This window comes from Uranotaenia lowii, chromosome 2 (genome assembly GCF_029784155.1).
Source record: "Uranotaenia lowii strain MFRU-FL chromosome 2, ASM2978415v1, whole genome shotgun sequence".
In the NCBI taxonomy this organism is placed as follows: domain Eukaryota; kingdom Metazoa; phylum Arthropoda; class Insecta; order Diptera; family Culicidae; genus Uranotaenia; species Uranotaenia lowii.
In genome coordinates, this window is record NC_073692.1 from 251,908,683 (window position 1) to 251,933,485 (window position 24,803).

The window sequence follows — 24,803 nt, forward strand, 5'->3', positions numbered from 1 at the left end:
TGCTCTTGTTGTTGTCTTTTCGCTTATGCTCTCCATCTCTGCAACATTATGTTTATGCTGCTGGCTGAGGCTAATCAACTGGTGCAGCCTCTCTTTTACCTGAAGATCGAATGCGCGAGAGCCAGCGCATTGCAAAGGCAGCAGGTACTAGGTATGCTGAAATCCGTTTCTCCAACCGTCTTTTGATGGATCTTCGGCAGCAATTCGGTTACCGGTGTTGGTGCTGTTGATCGCCGAAGAAAGAAAAGAAAGGCTGGAAGTGGGTCATCGTATATAAGCACAAGTTCAAGGCAAATACGGTTTCAGAAATTTCTCATTGGTCGAACTGACAGCAGGTGCCTGCTGCAAGAAAAGTGTTAAGTTTTCATCTCGAACGTAGTTAAGCACATAATTAATAAACAGGTGAGAAGAAACATTCAATTATTCTATACGCATGGGATAGTGTTCTGACGAGCTGATGTGTGATGCGGTGATAGTGTACCAATTTGAATTTGTCAGTTAAGCAGTTGATCACACGAGAAGGCATCACAAACTTTCTAAAATTACTCAAACCAAAGGTGAATGGACAACCCTCCTCATACCCCACGTTTCGAACGCAACTTTCGTGAAAAGTGAAGAAACAAACGGCCAATCAGAGTTTTACAATAGACTGTGTATACCATTGATCGTGTGACATTCACAAACCCGGGGAAAGTTAGTATCTGCTAAGCGAAGTTAAAAGTTCAAACCTGTACGTTGGTGACTTAAGGCCAGTTTCCCATAACCTACATCAAGCCAACGAATTTACCAACGGATAGAGTGCTTCCCTAAACATGTGCGTTCAAATTATTTATCTTGCTCAAATGAGCGCCTCACTAGAGTTCGAAACTTTCTGTTCAGTCAGACCAGAAAGAGGGACTGATCAAGAAGAAAAACCTGATTTACCACAACTGGAATGATGGCAAAGGAGAGGATGAAGAATTCTGGAAAACTTTTACTTTTACCCAAAAAGTGACACATCATGCAAGCGCTCGACTGCCTAGCGTAACCCAATTTTGGTTCAACGACCTTAATCGAAAGTGAAGAAATTATGCGTAGCTTTTGGTTGAGAAGCTCACATTTTTCTCTCAATGAATTTGGATCAAGTGGATTCGAATTTGTAACGAAAACACCTCAAAACCCGTCCACAAGAGATCTCCGCGGATTGTGTTTTACCAAAATCAACCTGCTAAGCAGCAGCAGCAGCTTTCGTGGATCAATGGTTGCGCTGCTTCATGTATGGGTTAATTTAGGTCAACAGCTCTTCTCTTGGCCCGGATCAATCACCATGGCGTTGGGAAAATGAGATTTTCAATTTTGAACCACTTTCTTTTGAACAGGTTTGTCGGGAAAAATGGGTGAAAATGGTCTACGGCATTTGCATTTATTGGTGTCGAATTAGCGGTGTTTCTTTTTCTTTTTCATAACTCTTTTTAAGCTGTTCGCTCAACTAAAAACTTTACCGACTTAAATGTTTGCGTTGGCTCAATTTATTATTGTTTTACTTTCAAAAAACTTGTGCTGCATTTAAAAAAAAAAAGTCTGGATATTTTATGATCCAAAATTTGTTAATTTGGACTGCTGCTAAGCAAACTTAGCAATTTTCTTCTTTTTTATCATAATTTTAATCCTAGATAAGAATAATAACAATAATAATTATTATTATTAATAATGTTTAATAAAGACCTTTTAGCAATTGTCATTCGGATAAAGTCCGGAATAATATTTTTGAGAATTCGCTTGAAAATGAGAGTTAATTCAAAATAAAAAATAATTACTTCTTAAATTTAAATAAACTTAAAAATGGTGTATAAACTAGTAACCTCGAGCTGGAACCAATTTTAGACTGCTATCGAATAAAAAACAATTGAATAATACGAAAGTAAGCAAAAAATGCATAAAAACCAAATTTCGTAATCGGGATAGAGCTTTGTGATCCAAAATTTATGTTTAAATTTTCGATTATATAACATATTTTCGGTTAGAGCAGTGGTTTTCAAAGTGATCTCTACCGCCCTCGGGGGGGCGTTGAAATCTTCCAGGTGAACGGTGAGCACACCGCTTAAATTTGGGGAGCGTTGGAAGGGCTCAGGGGGGCGGTGAGGTCACATGTGGTCATATTGACACATTAAGAGCCGCGAAAGAATATAAGCAGGGGAACGCTAACCCAAGTAACAATTTGAGTTTTTTAATGCTCTCCAGTCTAACTAAGAATTCAAGCTATAAAACCACGTTCGGTTATGTAAGAATCTATAAAACTCCAATACAACGCTTAGTAGCACAAAAAGGTCCTTCTGCAGTAGGTTCTGTAGAGCAAATTATAAAACCTTTACAAGCCAACTCAACTTCTTAAGTTCTGTATGAATTTTGCTTATAAAACCTATTTATCATATAATTTTCATTTACAAATAATTCTGCTCCGGAATTTGGTTTTCAATAATAAGTTTTAAAACAAATGAATCTCATTCAAATCAAATATAAAAAAAAAACAAATCAGAAGCTAAAATTTATTTGTTATGAATCTGTAAAGAAATTTAATATTATTTTCTCATTCTGAATTTTCGTTACCTGCTCTAAATTAACTTGCGCTTTTAAGTTTACCGCAAATATGTATTAAAAAATTACGAACAAATAACGGGCCTACAGTAAACTGCTATTTTAAGCAATGTAAACCCAATAGAATTCATGAAAAAATATCACTTTCTTAGTAAATTTTGTTGTTGTAGTTGTTCAAGATCAAGTTTACAAAATTATTTCAGCCATTGGGATGCTGAGCTTTTATAGAGCATGAATTAAATGAGGATTACTTTCAGAAACAGAAAACTGTTGTTAAAAAATATCCCATTATTTACCATGAAAATGGCGATAATATACAAAATTATTAATAGTCGTTACTGAACCCTATAAAACGATTATGTTTTCTAAAAATTACTAATCAAACTTTTAAATAACTTTTTCGTCTTATAAAAGTGTTTGGAATTTAAAAGGGTTGCTTTAATAAGATTCTATAAACCAACAAAGTTGTGTTGCTATCTACAAGTTATTCCTATAAATCTGCGTCAGGCATGATGTGTTTCTTAAAATCTTTTTAAGGAATCTTATAAATACAAAAGGTCTAGAGATCCTCTAGATAATTTTTTCGAAAGAACGTTACATATACCTTATAAAACTTTTCCGGTTCAAGGGATGTTAATGGTGGAACATTGAAAAATTATTGAATGAAATTTTCAAATACTTTTTAAAATTTTGTATTAAGAGTAACTTTATTTCACAACATCAATAGTTTTTTTTCTTATAGCACAATTACATATTATTATTACATTTATCTCATTTCAAAAATTAAACTTTCGAATACTTTCACTTAAGATTTAATCTTGAGTTTCACTTCAGCAACACTACACTTTCTCAGCCAACAATTGATGATTCTACTGCAGTTCTATTTGCCAAACGTTCGGAGAGGTGAATTCGGTCCTATTTTGTGCCCAGGAGAAGCGAAAATACATATTAATTCAGTTTTTCACCGAGAACATTCTTTTGTTGACATTTTGGTAGATTGCCAGACGACTTGCTTTTGTTAGCCGATTGTCCGGCCTTTATGAAACTTTTATGAAACTTGTATAGCCTATAGAAGGTTTCGTTTCTTATAAATGATTTATAGACGCCACATAAAGTTATTTATTTGCCTGTTTATAACCTAAACGACTTGTAATGACCTTATAAGAACACAAATGCTACGAATAAGTTTGAAAGGGCTTTAATAGATCAAAATAGGTTTATAAGATGGTATTTTAAACCATTTGCATATCGACTATCATTTACAAATATATTAATGTTTTATAAGGCCCTCAAAGAGCAAAATAAAAATCAAATCAAATGAATTTATTGTTGTTATATAAGTTGGATATTTTATACGCTTATAGATGTCCTGGAGGGCAGTTGTAAAAAGGTTGCCCATAAATGCGTTTTAAAACAATAAAAGATAATATAAATCGTTTATAAACTATCGTTAAAGAATTATAAAACCAAAATGGATTTTAAGTGTTACTTGGGATAAAATTTGGCATATTATATCTCAGAAACCACTGGATCAAACCCTAAAAATTTAGTAACTTTGAATTACTAAAATTTTCAAGATTAATTTTGTATAATAATGTTCAATTAGGGGATTATGGGATGAATCATCCAATAGCATGAAAATCCCTGAAAAAAAAATCAATCTACGTTACAGAACCAAACATCAAATTACAGACAGGTTTAAGACTGAAACTACATTAATTTCACGGAGCTGCAAAGCAAGTTTCTGTCTCTGTTTCACGAACATTAACAGTTTTTTTTTATTCTTGTTCAGATTTTGGTACGATCTATTTGTTAATTTATTTAGTTTATTTGGGTTATTTATACTTTAAAAGGTTAATTTAAGATAGCAACGCTAATTATTCTTTAAACTGTGTTTTCTAAAAAAAAAGAACACATCTTTTGAAAAAAAGCCTTTGTATAAAGGCGTTATCTGTGATTCAGTTATAGATTTCTTGGAAAGCAAAATTACAGAATTTTGACTTTTAAGCCAAGAGAACTTTTATTTTATGTTCTGTTTTGTCAATTTTTAATTCAATCGATTCAAAAGTTTAATAGTGCCATTTTTCATCAAAAAACTTTCAAATAATACGATTAAAAAAAAATTCGAAATTCAATAATCATAAATTATTTTTAAGTTTAAGAGCCGTGAATGTTGCTTAACTTTGAACAGGAGCCATTTTAAGATTTTATGTTTCATAAATATAAATCAGAAATTTTGATATCAGTAGTGATCCAGTAAATGACAAATGAAATATTTTAATAAACAAAGTTTAAGATTTTTTGTTTTGTTTCCAAAATAAAACTGCTTATTTTCAAGTTTAAGTATTTGTTCTGGAAATTATGTAAATTTTGAATGAATTTTGAATTTAGTCTTACAACAACATATTGCCAAAAATTCAGGGTTTTTCAACTATCAAAATCATCATTTTGTTTTTAAAATTTGAAAAAAAAATCATTCAAGGGGGCGTTGAGCTCGAAAATTCATCAAAAGGTGGCTGTGAGTGAAAAAAGTTTGAAAACCACATTTTAAGCATTTCCCTGAAAAACATTCGATTTCCAAAGCCTGTATTGGTATGCATGAAAGAAATTTAGCACCACTATTGTGAACAATTTAGCTGAACCAATCAATAATAAAATAAGAAAACAAGTGACGACATGACTTCAAGACGTTTTTTTTTCTTCTAAGCCAAGAGATATATTCAGGATGTTTGATGTATGAATCGATATTTTTTTTCAATAGATTTAATTATTGAAACCTTTTTCAAAAACTCGTATTCATGAAAACCCTTTTTAGACGCCAAGAACAGAAAAGAGAGGGGTTTCGCTTAAGCTTCATGTAATGATTTGTTTTGCGGAGACCTGCTGTACGTCACCCCTCCCACAAAACTCACGCGGATTGTTTGGGCCACTTGAAACCTATTCTCCTGATTTTCTTAGTTTCCCATTATAACCTCTTGTTAGGAAGAATCTGATTGTAAACTAAGCTGATTGGTTCAACGGACATCGAGACCCAGATTTACATTCAAATCCCTATTCTGATTAAAAACTCAATTCATTCTCAACTCAAACTATTTCATAATTTTAAGTTAAGATCGATCAATTATTCAATTTTTCTTACAAGTATGTATTGTCAAACAGCTTGAAATTTTGTTTCCTTTTAAAGCTGATGGTAAAACATATGATATTAAAGTTTATTGAAATTTCATAAATAAATTTCTCTAGGTCTACTGTAGTTCAGTTTTCATTTCCTATCTAATTTCAAATATTGATAAACGATTTTTATCATTTATTGATTATCAGATTGTTTGAACATTTTTTGAGATCTTGAAAAAAAAATTAATTTGTGATTGGAATTTCACATGTACCTATATAAATTTTGGAAATAGATACATTTTTTTTAATTTACTTTTATCAACTTAAAAAACTGATGATGTAAGCTATCGGATCACTAACAGATAGTGAAATTTATTAATATGAATCAATTTCAATTGAAAATTCGCAGTAATTTTTATTTTCTCCTGGAACATTTTTCTAACTGTGACATAATTTAAGGTTAGAAAGTTTTTAACTTATTTATTTTTCATATAACGATTAAAAGAAATAACATTTGAAAGCAGTTCAAAAATTATTTTATTTTTCGGTTCCATTTAAAATATCTTATCATTTCATTGTCTTCTCACCGACTTGTTGATTTACAAACCCGAAACTGACATATCACTACTTATCTACTGGTTCTTCTTCCACAAGCTTAAGTAATTTTTTTTGAAATATTATCAAAAATGTCAATAAAAGAAACTATGATAAATTCAAAAGTACGAGTACTAGAGAAATAAGCAAGTTTTACTCGCTGTTATTATCTAACGATCATTTTAGTTATGGTAAAAAGGTGATGTGCAATAATTTACGATTCAATTTTATTTTATTTCTTGTCGCTTATTTCATCACATTAGCTTAGCTTAGCTTGATTGACTACTCACATCCACCATTAATCATTGAACCCGAAATGCTTTTTCACTTATTTTGCCAAGGTATTCCTTCGTATATGATTATTCTTGTTTTTAGTTTATCGAGGGACGATTGTTTTATTTGGGTCATGATGTTTTTTCACTCTAAGCACTTCGAACTCCATGATCGCAGGCGTGGCTCAGTAGAACAGGTTCCACATCGCCAATGGTTGCTACTCCGTGATTGACCGAGGCCATCAGTTTTGATCAGAGGTCAAAAGAATGGTGTCTGGGATTGACAGTACATTCACAATGTCCAAAAATGATGCTCTCTCTTTGAACATCAATAACGGCGCCGGCCACGTCCTAGTAGTCAATTGATAGAAGGAAATGAGAGAAAGGGGATTGAAACATTCATAATTCATGCTTTAGGACCGAGGTTACCTCTGCATCCTAGCAAATAAATTTTTATTGGGAATGGGGGTAAAAGGATTTGATCAGGAGACACTTTTGACTAGTGTGGTTATATGTATATTTTTAATCCTACCTTTCTATGTTCCTTTTATTCCTTATTAAAATAATATATTTTTAATATTGGATACTGGAAAATATTTTAAACTTTTCGAAGGCTGAATAACTTTTTTATCTGATTTAACATAATCGAAGAAAATTTATATTTGGTTTAAAGCATATCTTATTATATCATATCTTATTATATCTGTGAGGCTAGCGAAAAGAAAAACTGAAGTTCTGAAAAAAAATATTATCAAAACAGAAATAAAAACAAAAAACATTGAAGCTTTGAAAATTGGCAAAAACAATAACAATGAAATTTTCAAAATATTCTAAATGATAATCTATACCGATAATCTGACATCATAAAAATGAATCAGCTTGATAGAATTTTTAGAAAATAATGAAATTTTAAAGAACGTTTATGAGTTTTAATATAGTTTGAAATCTCGTTAATTATTTTATTATTACAACAACAATAGCTGGACAGAATGAGTACTCCTACTAATAATGGTAAAAATTATAAGTTTCTAGCAAGCATCCATCTGGAATAGCCTAGAACAAGGCAAATATCAGTGAAATAACACGAAAACAGATATCATAGTACAATTCATGATTGAAAAATATCAATTTACGAAAAAAAACTCAGCGAATGTCTTAGATTATAAAAACTATCACGTATCTACACCTGAAATAGCTCCGAACCATTAGAAATTTATCTTTAGTCAAACTTACAGCAGGGTTCATTTTCTGAAGTCAAATAAAACAGATTAATTTGAAATCTCTTAGCTAGTAAATTCACCTCTTATCTGAGAAACGCTTGAAAACCCCCAACAAACATTATCAATACTAAACTAAATTGGACAAAGAGCGCATTTTTAAGTTTTTAAGCTGAATCTGAACCCTGAGGACAGCTTTTCTGTTCCTCTCTAAATTTAAAATAATAGTGTGTTTTCTACCGAAACTTAAACAAAAAAAATACTACTCCAGATACAGTAGGAAATATAGAATAGTTGTTGCTAGATCGCGTAAACATATAAATTTTTATTAAATGGTGAGATAGTCAATATGTAATTTGATTTCGTTTGATATAAAAAATTTGATACTTTGTTGCTGTTACTTCATAATACAAACGCCCTAATATAGGCGGAATTAAAACATCTAGCAGGCAAAATCTTAGAAAAATTAAAAAAAAAAATGCTGAAAATTTGCTTTGCTGGTATTGAATATCGTGGATCAAATTAAAAAAAAAACATAAAAGTATACAATAACGATACAAAATACTTATCTTAATTGAAATCGGAGATCCCATCGCAAAATAGATACTGATATTGAGGAAGATAGTTCCTTGTCTTTCCGGATGGCGTAGAGCTAGTCCTTCCTCTTCCTTAACGTCGACCGAAGAACAACAATTTTTTATATTTTAAAACATTTAAAATTCGGCATTTGATTTCCACTTGTTCACTTGCTTCCACATTTGATTTCCACTTGTTCACTTGCTTCTTCAGTTAAAATATTTTTCATTTAATTCAATTCTCTCTATTTCAAGATTATAAAATTTCCTGCCAGATAAAAACTCAACCGTCACGTTCGGCCACAGCCTACCAAGTCTTCTTGTCGCTTATTTCATCACATTCTAAATAAACTAAGGAAAAGTATTGAAAACAGAAGTACTTATCCAAAAAATGAATCTTCTCAGTCCTGCATGGCGAAATATAGTTCAGGATCGATCCGGAGGGCGCAGTACCAGCCCCTCCTTTTCAGGCACAATCAGTCCAGCAAAAATCATGCTCAAATTGCTGAATCGGGAATCAGGAAGCCCAACAGGTTAGATGGACCTGTAATCCTCGTTGATATCACAACTCTCACTCACAACTGCCCTTTTAGTTTAATAAAATCACAGAGAACAGAGGTCTGGCCCAGAACAAAAATGAGCCGAAAACGTGTGTAAGAATTTGAATGCAAATACGTTAGTATTTCGTTCAAATATTACTCAGCATATAGCCACTAGATGGTGCTGATTGCTAAGTGAACGAAAACTAAACGAACTGCCCCGTTACTCAACAGGGGTGCCAGGTGTTTTTTTTTTAAACTGCCTTCAGTCTTTTGCAACTAATCCTCAACTTCCTAAAACGCAACCAATATCATAATTAGTTAATTTTTAGAGGAATTTATATTTTCGATTGGAATTGGATTTTGATTGGATAAAACAATGACAAATTCCATAATGTTATATGATTAACCCTTCCAGAACGTATCCAGGCCGAACAAACCCGGACTATTTTACCAGAAATCTTTGCAAAATCCGCTCATTGGAACTCAAAATTTTAGAATGAAAAACCGGGCTGATCAGTTTTAGGAGTGAACATGTTTTTTTTTTCTCGAGACACCTTAGTGGCATTGATCTTATTTATAATTTTAAAAAATAGTTAAAAGTTCAATTTGATTAAGCAAAAATTGTTATTTGACGCAAAAATCATGAATCGTTAGTTTTATTGGAGCTTTTGGTTTTGATTTCACCAAAATTGTGGATACATCCTGGTGAAAACCGAGCTTTTTTCTATACCACCCTCAAACCTCGCTTTCATAATTTTTTTCTTTGAAAATCCGCGTAAGCTCGTAAATAAAACCAGCCAATCTGGTATCATTACACTAGATAGCATTTCTTTAGAGGAATTCAAAATCGCAAAGTAAAGTAAATCGAATTGTGGCCCAAGATTTTTAAGGAAAAAAGAAATTTTCATCAAATTGGCATCCCTGATAATGTTTTGAATTTTCGTCGCCACGTGGTCTAAAATTATTGTTTACATAAAAATTTGCATTTCACACGCTCTAATTTTCTCACTCATTTTAATTTATTAACTAATTTTACATTTTACTCACATAAAATGTTATTGTTGGAATCGATTCATAAAAACTGTTGGCTAGAGTTTGAAGGTTTGAATCCTGGAGCTCAAAAGAGTTTTTTCATCAGTTCAAATCAGACAATCATTTAATCAATCATTCAATGGTTTGTTTTTGAATACTGTTGATAACTTACACAGCAAGCATCATTTTTTGTTTCCTACGATTCAAAACAAATTTTTATGTGTCTGGTGAATTCAAATATTTTGGCGCTTGGAAATGCTAAAATTTACTAGTATCTAGTAAATTAATCATTAGTAACTGATAAACCAACACACCTTTATGAAAAAATACTTGTTTTGAATCAATTTGTTATCCTCTAATCAATTAAGGTTTCTTTTTTTTCCTAGATGCGTTGCGTGGCTTTTAGGTCTACATTTTTTTCAAGGATTTCTATTTTTCTCAACAGTTAAAACTTTCATAAAAAACGAGAGCCCATAGAAGAAAAAAAACAAAGATGCCTCCAAATAAGTCATAACTATGTGCATCTCGGAAAAAGTAAATTTGGTAGACCTGTGTTATCAATACCTCTAAATACCAATATATGAAGAAAATTTGTGTTTCTCTTGTTGATGATTATAGTTCAGCAAGTTGGATAAAGATTGCACAGTGAAATGCAAACAAAAGATATAGATTTTACAGCCATTCCTTCAAAACGTTGGATCGATAGCTTTTCAACTGACGATCAATGAAGTAATTAAACCAACTAAAACTTTATCGTTTGTATACATAATGAAACTTTTCTATTTTTTATTTAATTTCATAAGTTCATGCGATGAATGTTACCAAATAACCATTCAAAAATGTTCAGAGAGGTTGTACATTAATGCTTGAAAGTGATGTTTACCTTAGCGTGCATGTTTAACGAAAATAAACAAATCTTCGTTAAGTTTGTTCTTAACGACATCTAGTGGCTATATGCTGAGTTATTTTTTTCTTTAAAATAACGGTTGGCATTTTTACACAAGATTTGAGCTCCAGCCCGACCTCTGTTCTCTGTGATAAAATATCAAAACTATTTTAAATTTTTGACACGAGATAAAATTTTTCGCGTCTTATCCAGTCAACGCCTACTACGAATCCCAGAACAGAAAAGAGAGGGTTTTCGGAAGTTTAATCATGTGCGATATCTATTTACCCTGAGTAAAACGGAAAACTTTGAAACAGGAACAAAGACAAGATTATATCATATTTGCTAACCTACAAAAGCTTAGCTTAGCTTGTTTGACTACTCATTTCCACCTTAAATCATTGAGCCCGGAATGCTTTAATGAGTCTTCAAAAATACCACCATATTCTCATCGTTTTATTCAAAATATAATATTATACAGTCAATCATTCAATGCATTTCGAATTTCATGATCGCTGGCGTGGCTAAGTAGAAAGGTCGCAAATGGTTGCGGCTCCATGACTGCTTGATGCCATCAATTTTGTACAAGGGCCAAAAGAATGCAGTTTGGGATTAGCAGCACATATGAATTAGCAGTTCATTCTCAATGCACAAAACTTATGCTCTCCTTTTTCTTTTTTTTTTTTAAAAAAAAGGTCAATAACGGCGCGGGCCATGTCATAGTAATCAATGATGGTTGAAGGAATTTTTTTTAGTAAGACACTTTTTAGCATCAACCATATGAACCTGCTATTCCAGTTTTCTTCAAAAGCTTGTTTTGATAAGCTTTTTGATAAGCACAATGATATGTCAGTATCACTAGCTATAGAAACCGCCTAACGTCTGCGAAACTATATTCAAGTATCTCAGGAAGGGTTTGGATCAGGAGCCATTTTTGGAAAATGTTGCAATCTTCGTTTCACCTACACCTCCTATGCTCCTAGACATTTCCTGAGGAAACAATAATCTTTTAATATCTACGAGTCGTTATTAATTTGAAAATTTTTGACGAATTAAAAAAATCAACCATTCCAATTTTTTACAAGATGGCTGTTTCCCTCACTATAATCTCTAATACATCACTAATTTAAAAACGACTCTTGAAAAGAAATAACAAATAAACACTAAACAAAAACATGGAATGAAGAATCAAAAAGTAATGGATGATGCAATTTAAAAACATGTTGAATTGTGGGAAAGGATTGCAGAAAGTCTTTCTGAAAAACTTGGCGCCTCGTTGCCAATTTTTGCCATGGTGATGAGGAAAAGCCTCGCTGTGCACAGCTGTGTCCGGTCTGCAATAACTTCATCTGAAATCTTCAACTGTGTCTAACCTAAGGTTGCCAGAATTTTTATATTTAGCACGTATTCGGACCGGACATTTGATTTCAAAATTTTCGACCGAAAATCCAGGCAGCATCCAGGCAAATTGAATAAATCCGGGTTTTTTTTTTCAATGATATCTGGGCCCGACCGGACTTTTTCAAATTTTGTATTAAATATCCGGGCATACCCAGATAAAACCGGGCAATCTATCAACCTTAGTCTAAACTTAACTTGGAGTTACCGTTATAATTAAAAGAAAAATTGACGTGAAAGTTTTTACTGCCAGAAAAAAAAAACATTCTAAAATCTATATCATATTAGTTGACCTACAAAAGCACAGAAATTCCGCAATGTTACAATCACCTTTTCAGCTATGATGCATAATTGTAAGTATGTAGGTAGTTAAGGATTTCTATCTCGTCAGTCAAAAGAAGAGTCCGCCTCGAAAGACCTCGACACGCTCTCTAGAAGGTTAACATCCACATGCAATTCATACACAGAAATGATTCACAGTGCCTCGACTCGTTTACTCCGCGATCGTTGCAATCTTTTATTGAAAGAGTCGCGCATAGACGTATGTAGGTAGGTAGGACTGACCACTTTCTCTGACCGGATACAACGGCAACCAGTAACGGTGACACACGAACATGGCACGGTGAATCCAAAAAAAATTGTGAATCAAAACTTTGGCTCGACTGGGCTTTTCCTTAACGAAGCGCACAAATCGAATCCGGTTTTGCGTTATGAACTGTTCGCTCGATTGGTGTCGCCATTTGGTATTTATGCAAAATCAGAAGAAAAAAATGAGCCGAAACGGGCAGCAGCAGCAGCTTGTGCGCTTATTATGAAAGAGGCTATAGCTCATTCCTTTTCCCAAATGACGACCGTCAACATCGAACGGCCAAAGGGTTTTTTTCAACAATAATTGGGATTAAATTAGTTTTTTTTTATCATTTGCCCCAATTGACCGAGAAAGCGATGCCTTTATTCTTGGTTAACTTAAGTCAATTAAGCCAAATTTTAAAAAGAACTTACGAGCTAATTATGATTTTTGGAATCAATAACGTGTTTATGAATGGAGTCTCAGGTTGATGAAAGGAGCATATCTTCGGAGAAAGTAAAAGCCTACTTGACCTTTCTAGCAAATAGTTTTATTTAAATTTAATTGATTTTTTCTAATACTTGCGAAATAAGAAAAAAATCTTAATAGTTATTGCAATCGGTTTGCAAAAAATCGCGAAAGATCTTTATTTATCAAATCCTTCATTTCTCCGTTTGTAAGGATTGCTGAACAAAGGAAGATCTGGACATCATCGGCAAACATGCGGATCGTACAAGTTTTTATTGTTTCTGGTTAATCAATTATAAATATAGTAAAGAATAGAGGACCTAAGACTGGTACACCGGTTTAAAACTAGAAAAAAAAACATCTTTGACACAAACGGTTCGTTGATGGTTGCTCAAATAAGATGCAATGATGCATTTCTTGAAAAATTAAACTTGTACGATAATTTTTTTTTCGAAAGTTAAACATGGTATAGCTTCAGAAAAGTAAATTGTTAGAAGAAAACCAATTATTGAAAGTACGTTTTCATGCACTTTGAGAAGTGCAGTTGTTATACTATGTATCGCGCAAAAACCAAATTGCGAATTATGAAGCAAACCGAAGGTATTTAAAATCGTTCAACTAGTATTTTAATATCTTCTTAAAGGCTTTCAATTGACCAAAAAGGATACTTATTGGTCTCAAATTATTAAAGGTGTTACGGCAGTTTTTTAAATGGTATTATTTTAGAAAGTTTTTACGCTCTCGGAAACTTGTCGGTTGTTATAATCAGGTTAAAAATATAAGTAACTTGGGTTATAATTGAAGGTAAAATAAGCTTTATAAGTTAAGTTATATCCATAAAGCCCAACGACATCTGATTTTAATGAAAAAATATACAAGATCACATCGTTTTTGGATATCGCAGAGAATTTAAATCCAAAATCATTTAAGGGTAAAAAGAACCGTTCGCGAAAAAATTGTAAAATGGTTGAAAAAATGCGAACTGATTTCTGAACAAGTATTAGGTATTAGTTTCAAGTGAAGCTGAAGCTTTACCAATTACTTTGATTTTCTTTAACATGTTCCATAGATCTAAGCTGGGTTTGTGATAAAGCTAAGTTTGCATTAGTTGCTTCCTGATGTCCATAAGTTCGATCCCAAGAGTAAATATCGAACACAGTTGTATCGGATAAGTTTTTCAATGACTGTCCGCCAACTGCATCGTTAATAATGTCGCGAATGCCAAAAATATGATGAAACGACTATAATCTAAACAAAAAAAAGGACTTCTAAATCACTATCATTCATATTATATAAGAGGTTTAGGTTTAGGTAGTTGAACGCTATTAGTAGGGTAGAGGCGCCTAAGACAACGGCTTAAGGAAGCTTTTTTCTTTACTTCAATAGAATTGCCTTCCATGTTGGTTTAAAACTGTCATTCATTCATTGAACTATAATTTTAATCTTGTGTTATGAAATTATGCAGGAAATAGATCAATCCATTACGTACTTTTGAGTCAATTTATGATTTATTTTCTTCATTCCAGTTCCTCCATTGTCGTACCAGGTCCCTAATTCCGTCTTACAAGGAGACCGGAATTGTCTCAATTTATTCAACCCTCTTCAGAAACACATTTAAAATTTTGCGGTTGCGGTTCATGCAATTTGCATTAGCTTACATCGAACGGATCAACCGCGCAGGATAACAGCAGAAGTTCTCTCGAGTAACCAGTCGCAATAAGCTATGAAACTAGGATAGCTTTATTCTAAAAAGGTCTACCATTGCTTGGCTAATGCATCTGCAGGCAGCAAAATATCATACCTTTCATTAAATGCTACAGAAATTGTCTCAAACTATTGAGGGATAGTTTTAAAATTTTGCGGTTGCGGTTCATTCAAATGCTATCATTTACTTCGCACCGATCAACCGCGCGGGACAACTGCAAAGTTCGGATTAGATCAAGGTCGCAATAATATGGTCTCCCCATGAAACTAGAAAGCAGATCAAAGGTAGCTTTATTGTAGCAAGGTACCATTGCTTGGCTGGGGCAATTACAGGCAGCACAATATTAGACCTTACCAATTGAATCCACCCTGCAAGTGTTTTTTATACCAACACACTCTCAAACGGACAGGGCTGCTATGAGGCAGGATTTTTCGGTAAAATAAGATTTTTTTAACGATCATGACATTTTTCACAAATAACTTTGCACAAATTTACACAGAAACCGCACATATTTAAAGAACATCAACATTTAAAAAAGAACTTTATGTTTTTCTACATAATGACACTGAATAGTAAGAGAATGGAGAAGAGGCAGAATCACTCATGCGTTTTGTCAACATTTGTATTCTTATTCATGTGGGAACCCTGGCGCAGGATATCGAAACAAAGCAACACAACGTTGATGCGTGAAATGCACATTAGACTGGTTTAGCTCATCTATTCGAGTTTTTTCTTACGAGCGATAAAAGTTTTTGCAAGAAAGTTTTTTTTTCTCGGAAATTCACGCTCCGTTATTCTAACATTGTATTGTTGTCATTTTGTTTTGTTGTATAAATCAGCTAAATGCAAATTTTTGGGTTCAAATTTTTGGGAGTTGACGTACAGTAATTCAACCAAAATTAGACTTTTTGACAATTTTCATTCAAACTGTAATATGTCAAAAACGACGAACCACATTTTGTTGAAATTTCACTGAGAATTTACAAAAATTAACCAAACATGAGTCAAGTTTTAAAACTTATATGGGAGGAATCAGAATATGGTCGGGTTCGATTTTGTAGAATTTTGAACGAGTTTATGTACAAAAAGTCAACCGAATTCGATTTTTTATTGAAACTTGTATTGAGATCCAAACCAGAGACTCATGTATTCTGGTCAGTAGTTAGAGTAGTTATAGATTCCCATTCAGAGAATCTTTGAAAACTGGAGAAGTTTTAGATTTCGTTTTCAAGAATCTCTCAGTGACCATTCTGTAGAGCAAAGCGTTTGGTCGTATGTGAGATATTGCAGTTGAAAAAGTTCAAAAAGTTTAATTTTCATAGAATTTATGTATCACATGTTTCAAATACTTAAGAAAATGTTTAATGTCATCAGATAATAGAATCAAAAATAATCAAATCTTAAAAAATTAAATTTTGAAGAAACAATGTCATTGGAGTTGAACGTTAGATATGTGTAAAGTTGGAGATATTCTTGCGTGCACCCCAACTTCTGTTAAATTATGCACGGTACTGTAAGTAAATAATTTACAAAACACCAACCGCAAAGCTAGATCATTTAAAACCACGCATTATAAGCAATGCTGAATACATTCGAGTAATTTATAAATATAAATAGACTTTTTGCACTTATCTCCCAGCGCATCCTAGCTTCAATGAGGTCAAAATAATCAAAATTACTTTTAAATCAATTATGTTCATTCTCTATAAGTCCAACTGTGGTCAGCAAAAAATAGTAAAAATGAACCGGTCTAATTCCAATTATTGCAAAACGGTTTCCTATTCTTGTCGCAAAATTACGACGAATTATGGGGGCCGAGCGATTGGATTTCAATCGAAAATTGATAAATTTATACAAATCAGACTAGTTTGAAATAATTTTTCTAATTTTATTTCGACATTTTTCTGTTGAATTTTATGATTTTGATCGTTACATGCATTGACAGGAAGCGTTAAAGCAAAGAAACACGTTGGGCGGATCACTAAGTTCGTCTTTCAATATGGCGGAGTGCGCCAATTATTAATTTCACTTCGCGATTTCAGGATCAAATATCTCACAAAATAGTTTGAAAAGTGACAAATTTGTGATAGAGAATAAATTCACAGGCGTAAGTTTATCATGTGACGTAGCCAACTAAAGTGGAAAGTGATTTTTCGGCTCTCAAACATGCATTCATGAATTAAGACGAATCAGAGGGATATGACGGAGGTAGGTACTCCTACCCTAATTTGAAACATTTCATAGATAATGTCTGAACATGTTCCGTTCATATTAATTTTAATTTCCAGTTTTATATTGAAATAAAACTGGAAAAAATGTTCATGTCGCTCTATTTTTTTTTTTATTTTATGGTTCAGATACCCTTTCAAAGTATGTAGGTAATTGTTTAATTTGAAGTTTAATACATAATCTAATTGACTTACTGTTTTCGGACCTCCTCTCGTTTACTTTATAGACTCCTTTCAAATGCTCCATCGCAGACTTGCGTTAATGAATCTGAACGGCAGCGCTCTATGGAAGAGACACGGAGGAATTCGAGAACTGTTACAACGAGGAATAACAGGACCACAGAAATATTTCGAAACAAAGGAGAAAGCATGTGAATTGATTTTTTTTTATTTGAAGTACTGACTGCTCCCGCATTGAAAAATCTTGATTTGATTGATTTTCAAATATCATTAAACAATTTAACAAAGGGTATACATACATCTTACCAAAAATCGCCATTTCGTTTTTGTTCCACGGTGTTTCAAGGAAGCCGTTTCAGCAGCCGATACAGTAAGCAGTCATTTAAACGTCTCTCGGTGACCGCTTTGTGATCTGTTGAAAATTGAAACTTAACTCCCTCTGGAATGACACTTTTCCTTTGCTGTTTTTCTCATTTCTCAAATGGATGTACGCTTGTTTCGGCTGATATTGGAATGTTGAACAACTTTTCCCAACAACAACTTATAAATTTTTCATCAAAAACATTGTTCGAAAGAAACGATTGTCAAAAAACGCTCACAGCCTACCAAGTCCTTTTATTATTTTTTTTAAAAATTGATCTTTAATCAGAATTTGTCGGCTCCGAATTATGAAGTAAAATCATAAAATATATGTACCTATGTAGTTGGAAAAGTTTTTCATTTGATTATTATGCTAATTAAAATATGTAAATGTTGTTGAACTGTATTTATACATCACTCACCTCACAAACCTCAGCTTTAATTTTAAAAAATCTCAATACAGCTTTTTATCTCAATTCCGTAACTTAAGCTTTTTGAAGTTTTATTTCTTATCTAAAATTCTTAGTTTTTATTTTTAAGAATTCAGCCTCTTATAAAAACAACAAGAATCTTGGATTTTGGATGTCTCAAAGGTTAATATCTGAATTTAATTTTCTACGCCAAAGTGTCGCATGAGAATTTTTGGTCATTTTTACTTTTTTGCTGAAAACGATCTTTTAGTGTAGGTGTTTACTTTCGAATAAAAACACGAACAAATATACTTTGTTCTGAACTTATACGAAATTTTCATCGAGGTGGTTGTCTCCACGTTGAAGTTTCTACGCAAAAATGGCTCACCAGGCAAAGTTCTTTGAAAAACGCAGATATTTTCAAAACTGTTTCGAAGATCATTTTTTAGTTTCATTTGAATGTTGTATTTAATATTATTCACTGAGAAGAATGGTGATAAAGTTGGTGGGGAAGAAGGTAGGAGCCTCTCGATTTTTTTTTTTTTTGGAAAATTACATGCAACCGCTCGAAACTTGAATAAAATGTACTTAAAACGTCGAAGGTTGAAATATTTGTAAGAATTACTTAATTTAGAAATAAGAAAGCTTCTTTTAAAAAACACAAATAAACTAAACGAGATCAGAAATGAGTCATAGGGGAAAGGTTTCCTAAATGGGCCTATCGGGTAAAACAAATTTAAGCTTTTATGATTGTTGGTGGATGATTGTTGATGGGAAAGTGTAATAAAAGAGTGTTTTTGTATGCCCCCATCATGCTTGTAAAATGCCGCTACCCTTAAATAACGGGTTTAATGGAATAAATATATGATTTTTATCATTAAAACTTCAAATCTAAGCTCTAATCAACATCTTAAGAGCGAATTGAAAATCTCAAAACAGGAATGAGTCAATCATATCAATACCGAAACTATAGATCTTAATAAACGAAGAATTTATTTCACAAATTATTGTTGAATTTGAATTTTTAGCCTGAACAATCTGATGATCAGATTCTAGGCAAAAGTGTCACACAAAGCATTTTTGGCTGTAACCTTTTGTTCGTAGTAGGAAATATATTTTTTTGGTAGATTAGATTTTTCATTAATAAATGACATTGAACTGATGGTGAAATTTTAGTTTGAGAGAAAAAGTGGAGAGAAAGTTGAGATTTCAACCGCGTTTTTCTCGGTCGCACGTTTTGCCGCATTGGACAATTTTGCTTGGAACGGTAGTGGAGCTTCTTCAATTGTAGTAGTGAATAAAGTTAAATGGGAAAAATGTATTTCAGAAGATAATGGCTTAACCTGAAAGATTATACATATTTTTCATTCAAATTTTAAATATTACACATCTTCTGATGGAATCCTTGTAAAAAGCATTGGATTTTTTAACACCTAAATGTATGCACTGATATTGACTGAGTCGACCTGGATTCATTTTTGAATTTCTTAAACCCTGGGGCCTAAAAAGCTTCGTTTTTGTTCAAAACTCATCCATGATTTTTGCCGAATTTTTAAGTAACATTTACATGAGTAACTTTTTTATCTAATAAGATACGAAGTTACGATCTTCGACAAAGTTGTTCAGCTGAAAATTTTCTTCCGAGAATTTATAAATTGGCACAAAAACCATTAGCAGGCTCAGTTTCCCAGAAGAAACAAAAATGATGTTGATTTTTCTTTTCAAAATATTCAATATTCCCATACAAACTTAAAAGTTCAAAATTACTCATGTAAACGTTACTTAAAATTCTACAAAAATCATGGATGAGTTTTGAACCAAAACTTAGCTTTACCCCAGAGTTTGAGAAATTCAAAAAATGACCCCAAATCGACTCAGTCTACTCGGACAAGTCGAAAAATTAGGACTAAAGACAAACCAACCGAAGGCTGGACTCTCTAATGAAGACAAAAAAATTGGAACTGATTTGTTTCCATTTTTCTACATTATATAAATACCACCTTATCATAAGTTGAAAGAGCCGAAAAAGACAAATAAATTAATACCGCACTCCGGAAACTTTCTAAATTTGCCTCATTTCATTCTATCAATTGTATATTCTGGATCCTGCAGTTTATAACAGAAAAATGATAATCAAATCTAGTTAAGCTTAGCAATTAACCTCGTTTAAGCCATTTTATCACTGATTTTATGTCATACTGCCTATCCGTAGAGTGAAAGTTTTTTTGAGAATCGAAACAAATATGATGGTTTATGGTTTAGGCTGTGGGAAAATAGTTGCTTCAATTATTAGGTCAAGAAATTTTAATAAAATACTAATCCACTAAGGCTAGCTCAAGTCATAGACTGTCACCCAATTTGGGGCAGCAGAATGAACTTTCACTGTTTTCCCTACAGGCACCGCAAAGTCCAAACGAAAAGGGTCGAATTCCTGACCAGCCTATTATCACATTTTTTGTTATAGGGCCGGGCGGGAAAAACACGTGACAATCTCTTTCGTACGCGGACGGTCAAGAGTGGAGGTTTGGTTTATGAACCCGCAACGGTCTCTTGCTATCGCTATCACCGGCTGATTGGCTCAACTGGGGTATGCTTGCTTAAATATGTCTTCGCTTAAGAGGTCAATGGACTAACAGTTATTCTGCTGTATGTATATGCGCGTTTAAAAATGGCACAGTGCCGCAAAGACGAACAGTTAACGTGGCATAATTAAAATTGCAGCCTGTTTTCCTTTCGGCTAATCCGCTGTGCCATTCTTCGGCAGACGTGCGCGGGTGGTAATGAACTCAGTGCTTCTGTATGACGGCTTGGGGTTCCGCCGAGGAGTGAAACTCTATTTGCTTTACATCTTTCGCGATCGGTTAATAGCATTTCTTCTTTCACGCAACGAGAGCGTGAGATAATTTTCTTCGGTACCGTTGGAAGCAAGCAAATTTTCTTTGCATGGTTTTAAGTCGCCTGAGATGGTTAGAAACTGCATAGAATGGCGCTTTTGTCTCATTAAAACGAGATAAATGTAATACATATTTCTGAGCATAAGCTTAGTGCAGGAAATAAGTAAAATCGTTCTAGAATAGAGTTTCCCCATTTTCACTGAAACTTTTTTGCAAAGTGCACTGCAAAACCATATGTATTTGATTTATGATTCGAAATTCAAAAGTCTAATTTAAGCTTAAGATTAATTGATCACCAATCCATGGACAGACTATGACTTTACACGTTTGTTAATCTTGGATTAATTCGAAAATAAGAAATTGTTGATAAAATATTGCAAAATTACCTTAATTATCATTCAAAATTTGTTAGAGATCATAATATTTAGGTAGACGCAGATGGAAATGTAAAAAAAGATGAAACTTACCAATTTTCAACATTCGAAAAGGCACACAATATTTATTAATCGTATTAAAATTCATTAAATATTGAAATTGAACAACAATTTAATAGACCAACCATTGATTGCTTTGATCGGCGCTAATATTAGTTCTGCCTACTTCGTTTGTGAACTCAAGCTAAGAAAAAGCTCAAGGCGCAAAATTTCTTCGCTATGTAGCATTTTTTCGATAACTTTTCAATTTGAATCAGGCTTCGTAGCTTTTTGATTTTTCATTATTTAATCTGATTGATTCAATCCTAAGCTTAGCTTACACAAGATGTTTATTAACAATCACAAAATCACTCATTCTTTACTTGCAGAATGTCGTCTAAGAAAATAATCGGTTGGAGTCTATTGTCGATGTTGGTGTGTAATTTTGTCCTGGTCCACGCGTATCCGCAACATCAGGCACTACAGGTATCGTCGCAGTCCCACCAGCAGCAGCCCACATACTACACAAATCCGCAGCTCAACAGGAAGTTTGCCGAAAAACCCAACGCCATCAAGAAGGTTGCACTGGACGATATCGATGATATTCAGACAAACCAAATCCAGGATGGTGGCTTCTCGTGGTCCAACATGCTCGGAGTCCTGATGCAGATGATCTTCAATGGCGCGGGCGGTGCCGTCAATAATGCTCCAACCAAATCGGACGACATTGACAACGGTGGATTCGCCCAGTCCCCATGGGCTAATGTGATCTCGGTGGGTCTCAAGATCATCACTGCCCTGCTGGGAGGTGGCGCCAATGACGGTATTGACAAAGTAGACAACGGAGGATCACCCATGCAGGTAAATAAAGGGGTTTGATTTAAGAAGATGTTTAGTAGCCTTTGGGTGAATGGTTCTTGTAGAGTTGCGATTAGTATTTGGAGTAGATTCTTGAACCTAGAGCTCATTTAACATAATTAGAGTTGTACAAAATAGAAGTAAATTTTGCAAACTAATCAAGAGTAACTATATAACGTTAAACCAGCAAACTTAGATTATGGTTTCAGTACGAACATATCGGAATATTTTTTTGTCTTTTCGAAATAACAGAACGTGCTCGCGGCTGTGTTCTCCGCAATGTTCGGCTCAAAGGACCCTGAGCAAGTGAATACCATGGCCAAACAGGCCGGAGAGGTACGTATTCGTCAACTGTCGATTCTGGTTTCCGATTTTCGAGTTTCTCTGATTATATTGTACAGATATGCATATATTAACGCCACATGTGTCGGTGGTGGTCTGATTTTTTATAACCGTTATCCGCTTGTTGCACAAATATTGTTCAAATTATTCACTACCTACATTTAGTTAGATTTAAAGCTCACTCGAAATTTTAAAATAACGTTTATATAAAGCGGGCCAAGAGACAGGACATCAGATGAAGCAACCCACTCGTCATTATCTTTCTTCGCCTTTTGACTCCCACCCGCAAAAATTTGCTTAGAAAACCCCAAAAACATGTTGGACCAGCATTGTTAAGGTCGGGTAGCTGTCGTAAAACCCTCGACAGTATTTTGCAAAAATGCAAGGATTTCTGGAACCTAGATTGTTGAAAAAAAGTAGAATTATTCGGACAATTGTTTGCTATCAATAAGGGGGTATTACAACATTTACAAATTTATACCACTTTACCAATTGATTTGAGGACTTGAATGGTTCAATATTTAACCTAGGACAATCTGTTAATTATAAAAAAAGAAACATCTTAATGCCACGATACATTGTAATAAGTTTTCTTTTATAATTTTTTTCCGCTGCAATAATTCCAGGTATCATCTTGTACATTATGTAGAAAGCTTTCAACTGTATATATCATAAAAAGAGAAACAATTCAGCAGCGCTTGTCTTCGAGCTCGATTCAAACATTTCCGCTTTCGTTGTAGTTCATCAATATCGTCGTAAACCTGCTGGATGCTCTGAAAACCTCGTTTTCACACCGTTCCATGTCGGCCAGAAATCTCGGAAAGAAAGATTCGATTAGCGATGCTGCCGTTGCTGGAATCACCGTCCTGAAGACCTACGCCAAATCGTACAGCAACACCGAGGACAAATGTGTGCTGAAGTACATCTGTGAAGCGAGCAACGATTGCCAGAACGCCATCGGTGGATCCAGCATCTTCTGTCAGCTTGGAAAGTAAGTTGATTTGTGGTTTCCTATAATCGAATTGAAATTCTTACTTCGGTTTTAAATATATTTTCAACAGCTACGCAACAAGCTACGTCCTAGAAAGGCAAACGGCCAAATCTTTCGAAACCCTGTACGAAGCCGGTCGTAATGGCCGATTAGGTTTGGACTGTCGACAGCTCTATCTGGAATGCAATGAGGTCTAACTTTTTCGAGAATCTATAGCTAGAAACCACGCACAGCCGACACTACTAGGAACCCACAACTTAACGCATGTGCCTTAGGCCATATTCAGGACAAATCAAATGGTAGTGTGCATTTTACAAAAGAGACGCTGGGCATATCGGAGGAATATCGAAGTTTTGACACACTTTCAGCCTTGGTTCTAGAATTGGCTTTCGCTTCGCTACATAGCTTAGTATCTAATCTATGGGTTGATGTAAGCACAACGAATGGTTCCTTCACAAAAATCGAAAATGCACATTTTACTATCTTTCATCTTATCTAAAACATCTCCTCGAGGTGCACAGAAATTTCCTAGTTGAGAAGTTATTTTAGTTCCACTGCCGTTGGATAACTTAATGAGCGCATTTATTTCGTCAATATCTTTTTGCACCAAAGTTGTAAGTTCCACGATGATTTTTTTTTGGCAGATCCCCCAACCACGTGGCCCAATGACATATAGGTTATTCTTTTGAGTGATAGCACGGATGAAAGTTTGATTTTCTTATTGATTGGGGTCATTCTATGTTTCTTTCCACGGAAATCATCAAGATGATCGTTTATTTATTTATTTATTATTAATGTTATTTATTAATTTATTCAAACGTATCGTAGCATTTCCAGTGTTAGATTTAGAAATTTACTTTGAAGCGACTAATAAAAGAGTGGATCGAAAATTTTAAATGTTCTGCGAGAATGATTTTTTCTTATCTTGAGCTGATATCACAATTCCATGCATTTACCATATACGTAAGGCCTATTTGATCCCTAGGAATACTTGATTCCTGCGCTGTATCTTGAAACCGGAATGTTCTACAAAGATCTAATATTCTAGAAAAATGCGCTAATTAGAACAAAATAACATCTCAAATATGTTTGAAAAATTTAACAAAATGGGATCTTCACCTTCCAAGGCCGTTCGCAAAATTTCCGTACAAATCTATTTTAGGAAAATTTGACCTGTAGTTT

General features: G+C 33.7%; 1 protein-coding gene across 3 annotated transcripts; it reads left to right on the top strand.

Moving 5' to 3' along the window:
- Positions 1 to 251: 251 nt before the first annotated feature.
- On the top strand, positions 252 to 24,518 carry LOC129747803 (uncharacterized). Of its 3 annotated transcripts, none has more exons than XM_055742158.1 (5): positions 252 to 402; positions 21,820 to 22,291; positions 22,541 to 22,624; positions 23,371 to 23,621; positions 23,692 to 24,518. In XM_055742158.1, exons 2-5 carry the CDS (start codon positions 21,821 to 21,823, stop codon positions 23,816 to 23,818), a joined length of 933 nt encoding a protein of 310 aa, XP_055598133.1. In that variant the 5' UTR covers positions 252 to 402; position 21,820; the 3' UTR covers positions 23,819 to 24,518. The 3 variants fall into 3 exon arrangements, with proteins under 3 accessions (XP_055598133.1, XP_055598135.1, XP_055598134.1); XM_055742159.1 differs by lacking the exon at positions 252 to 402 and adding an exon at positions 20,689 to 20,710; XM_055742160.1 differs by lacking the exon at positions 22,541 to 22,624 and having other exon boundaries at positions 253 to 402.
- Positions 24,519 to 24,803: the final 285 nt, after the last annotated feature.

What these genes read in the sequence shown, in the direction of transcription:
- LOC129747803 (XM_055742158.1), top strand. Translation starts at nt 21,821, where the DNA reads ATGTCGTCTAAGAAAATAATCGGTTGGAGTCTATTGTCGATGTTGGTG. An exon ending in ACGGAGGATCACCCATGCAG is followed by an intron (nt 22,292 to 22,540) that starts GTAAATAAAGGG and finishes TCGAAATAACAG; the next exon opens with AACGTGCTCGCGGCTGTGTT. An exon ending in TGGCCAAACAGGCCGGAGAG is followed by an intron (nt 22,625 to 23,370) that starts GTACGTATTCGT and finishes CTTTCGTTGTAG; the next exon opens with TTCATCAATATCGTCGTAAA.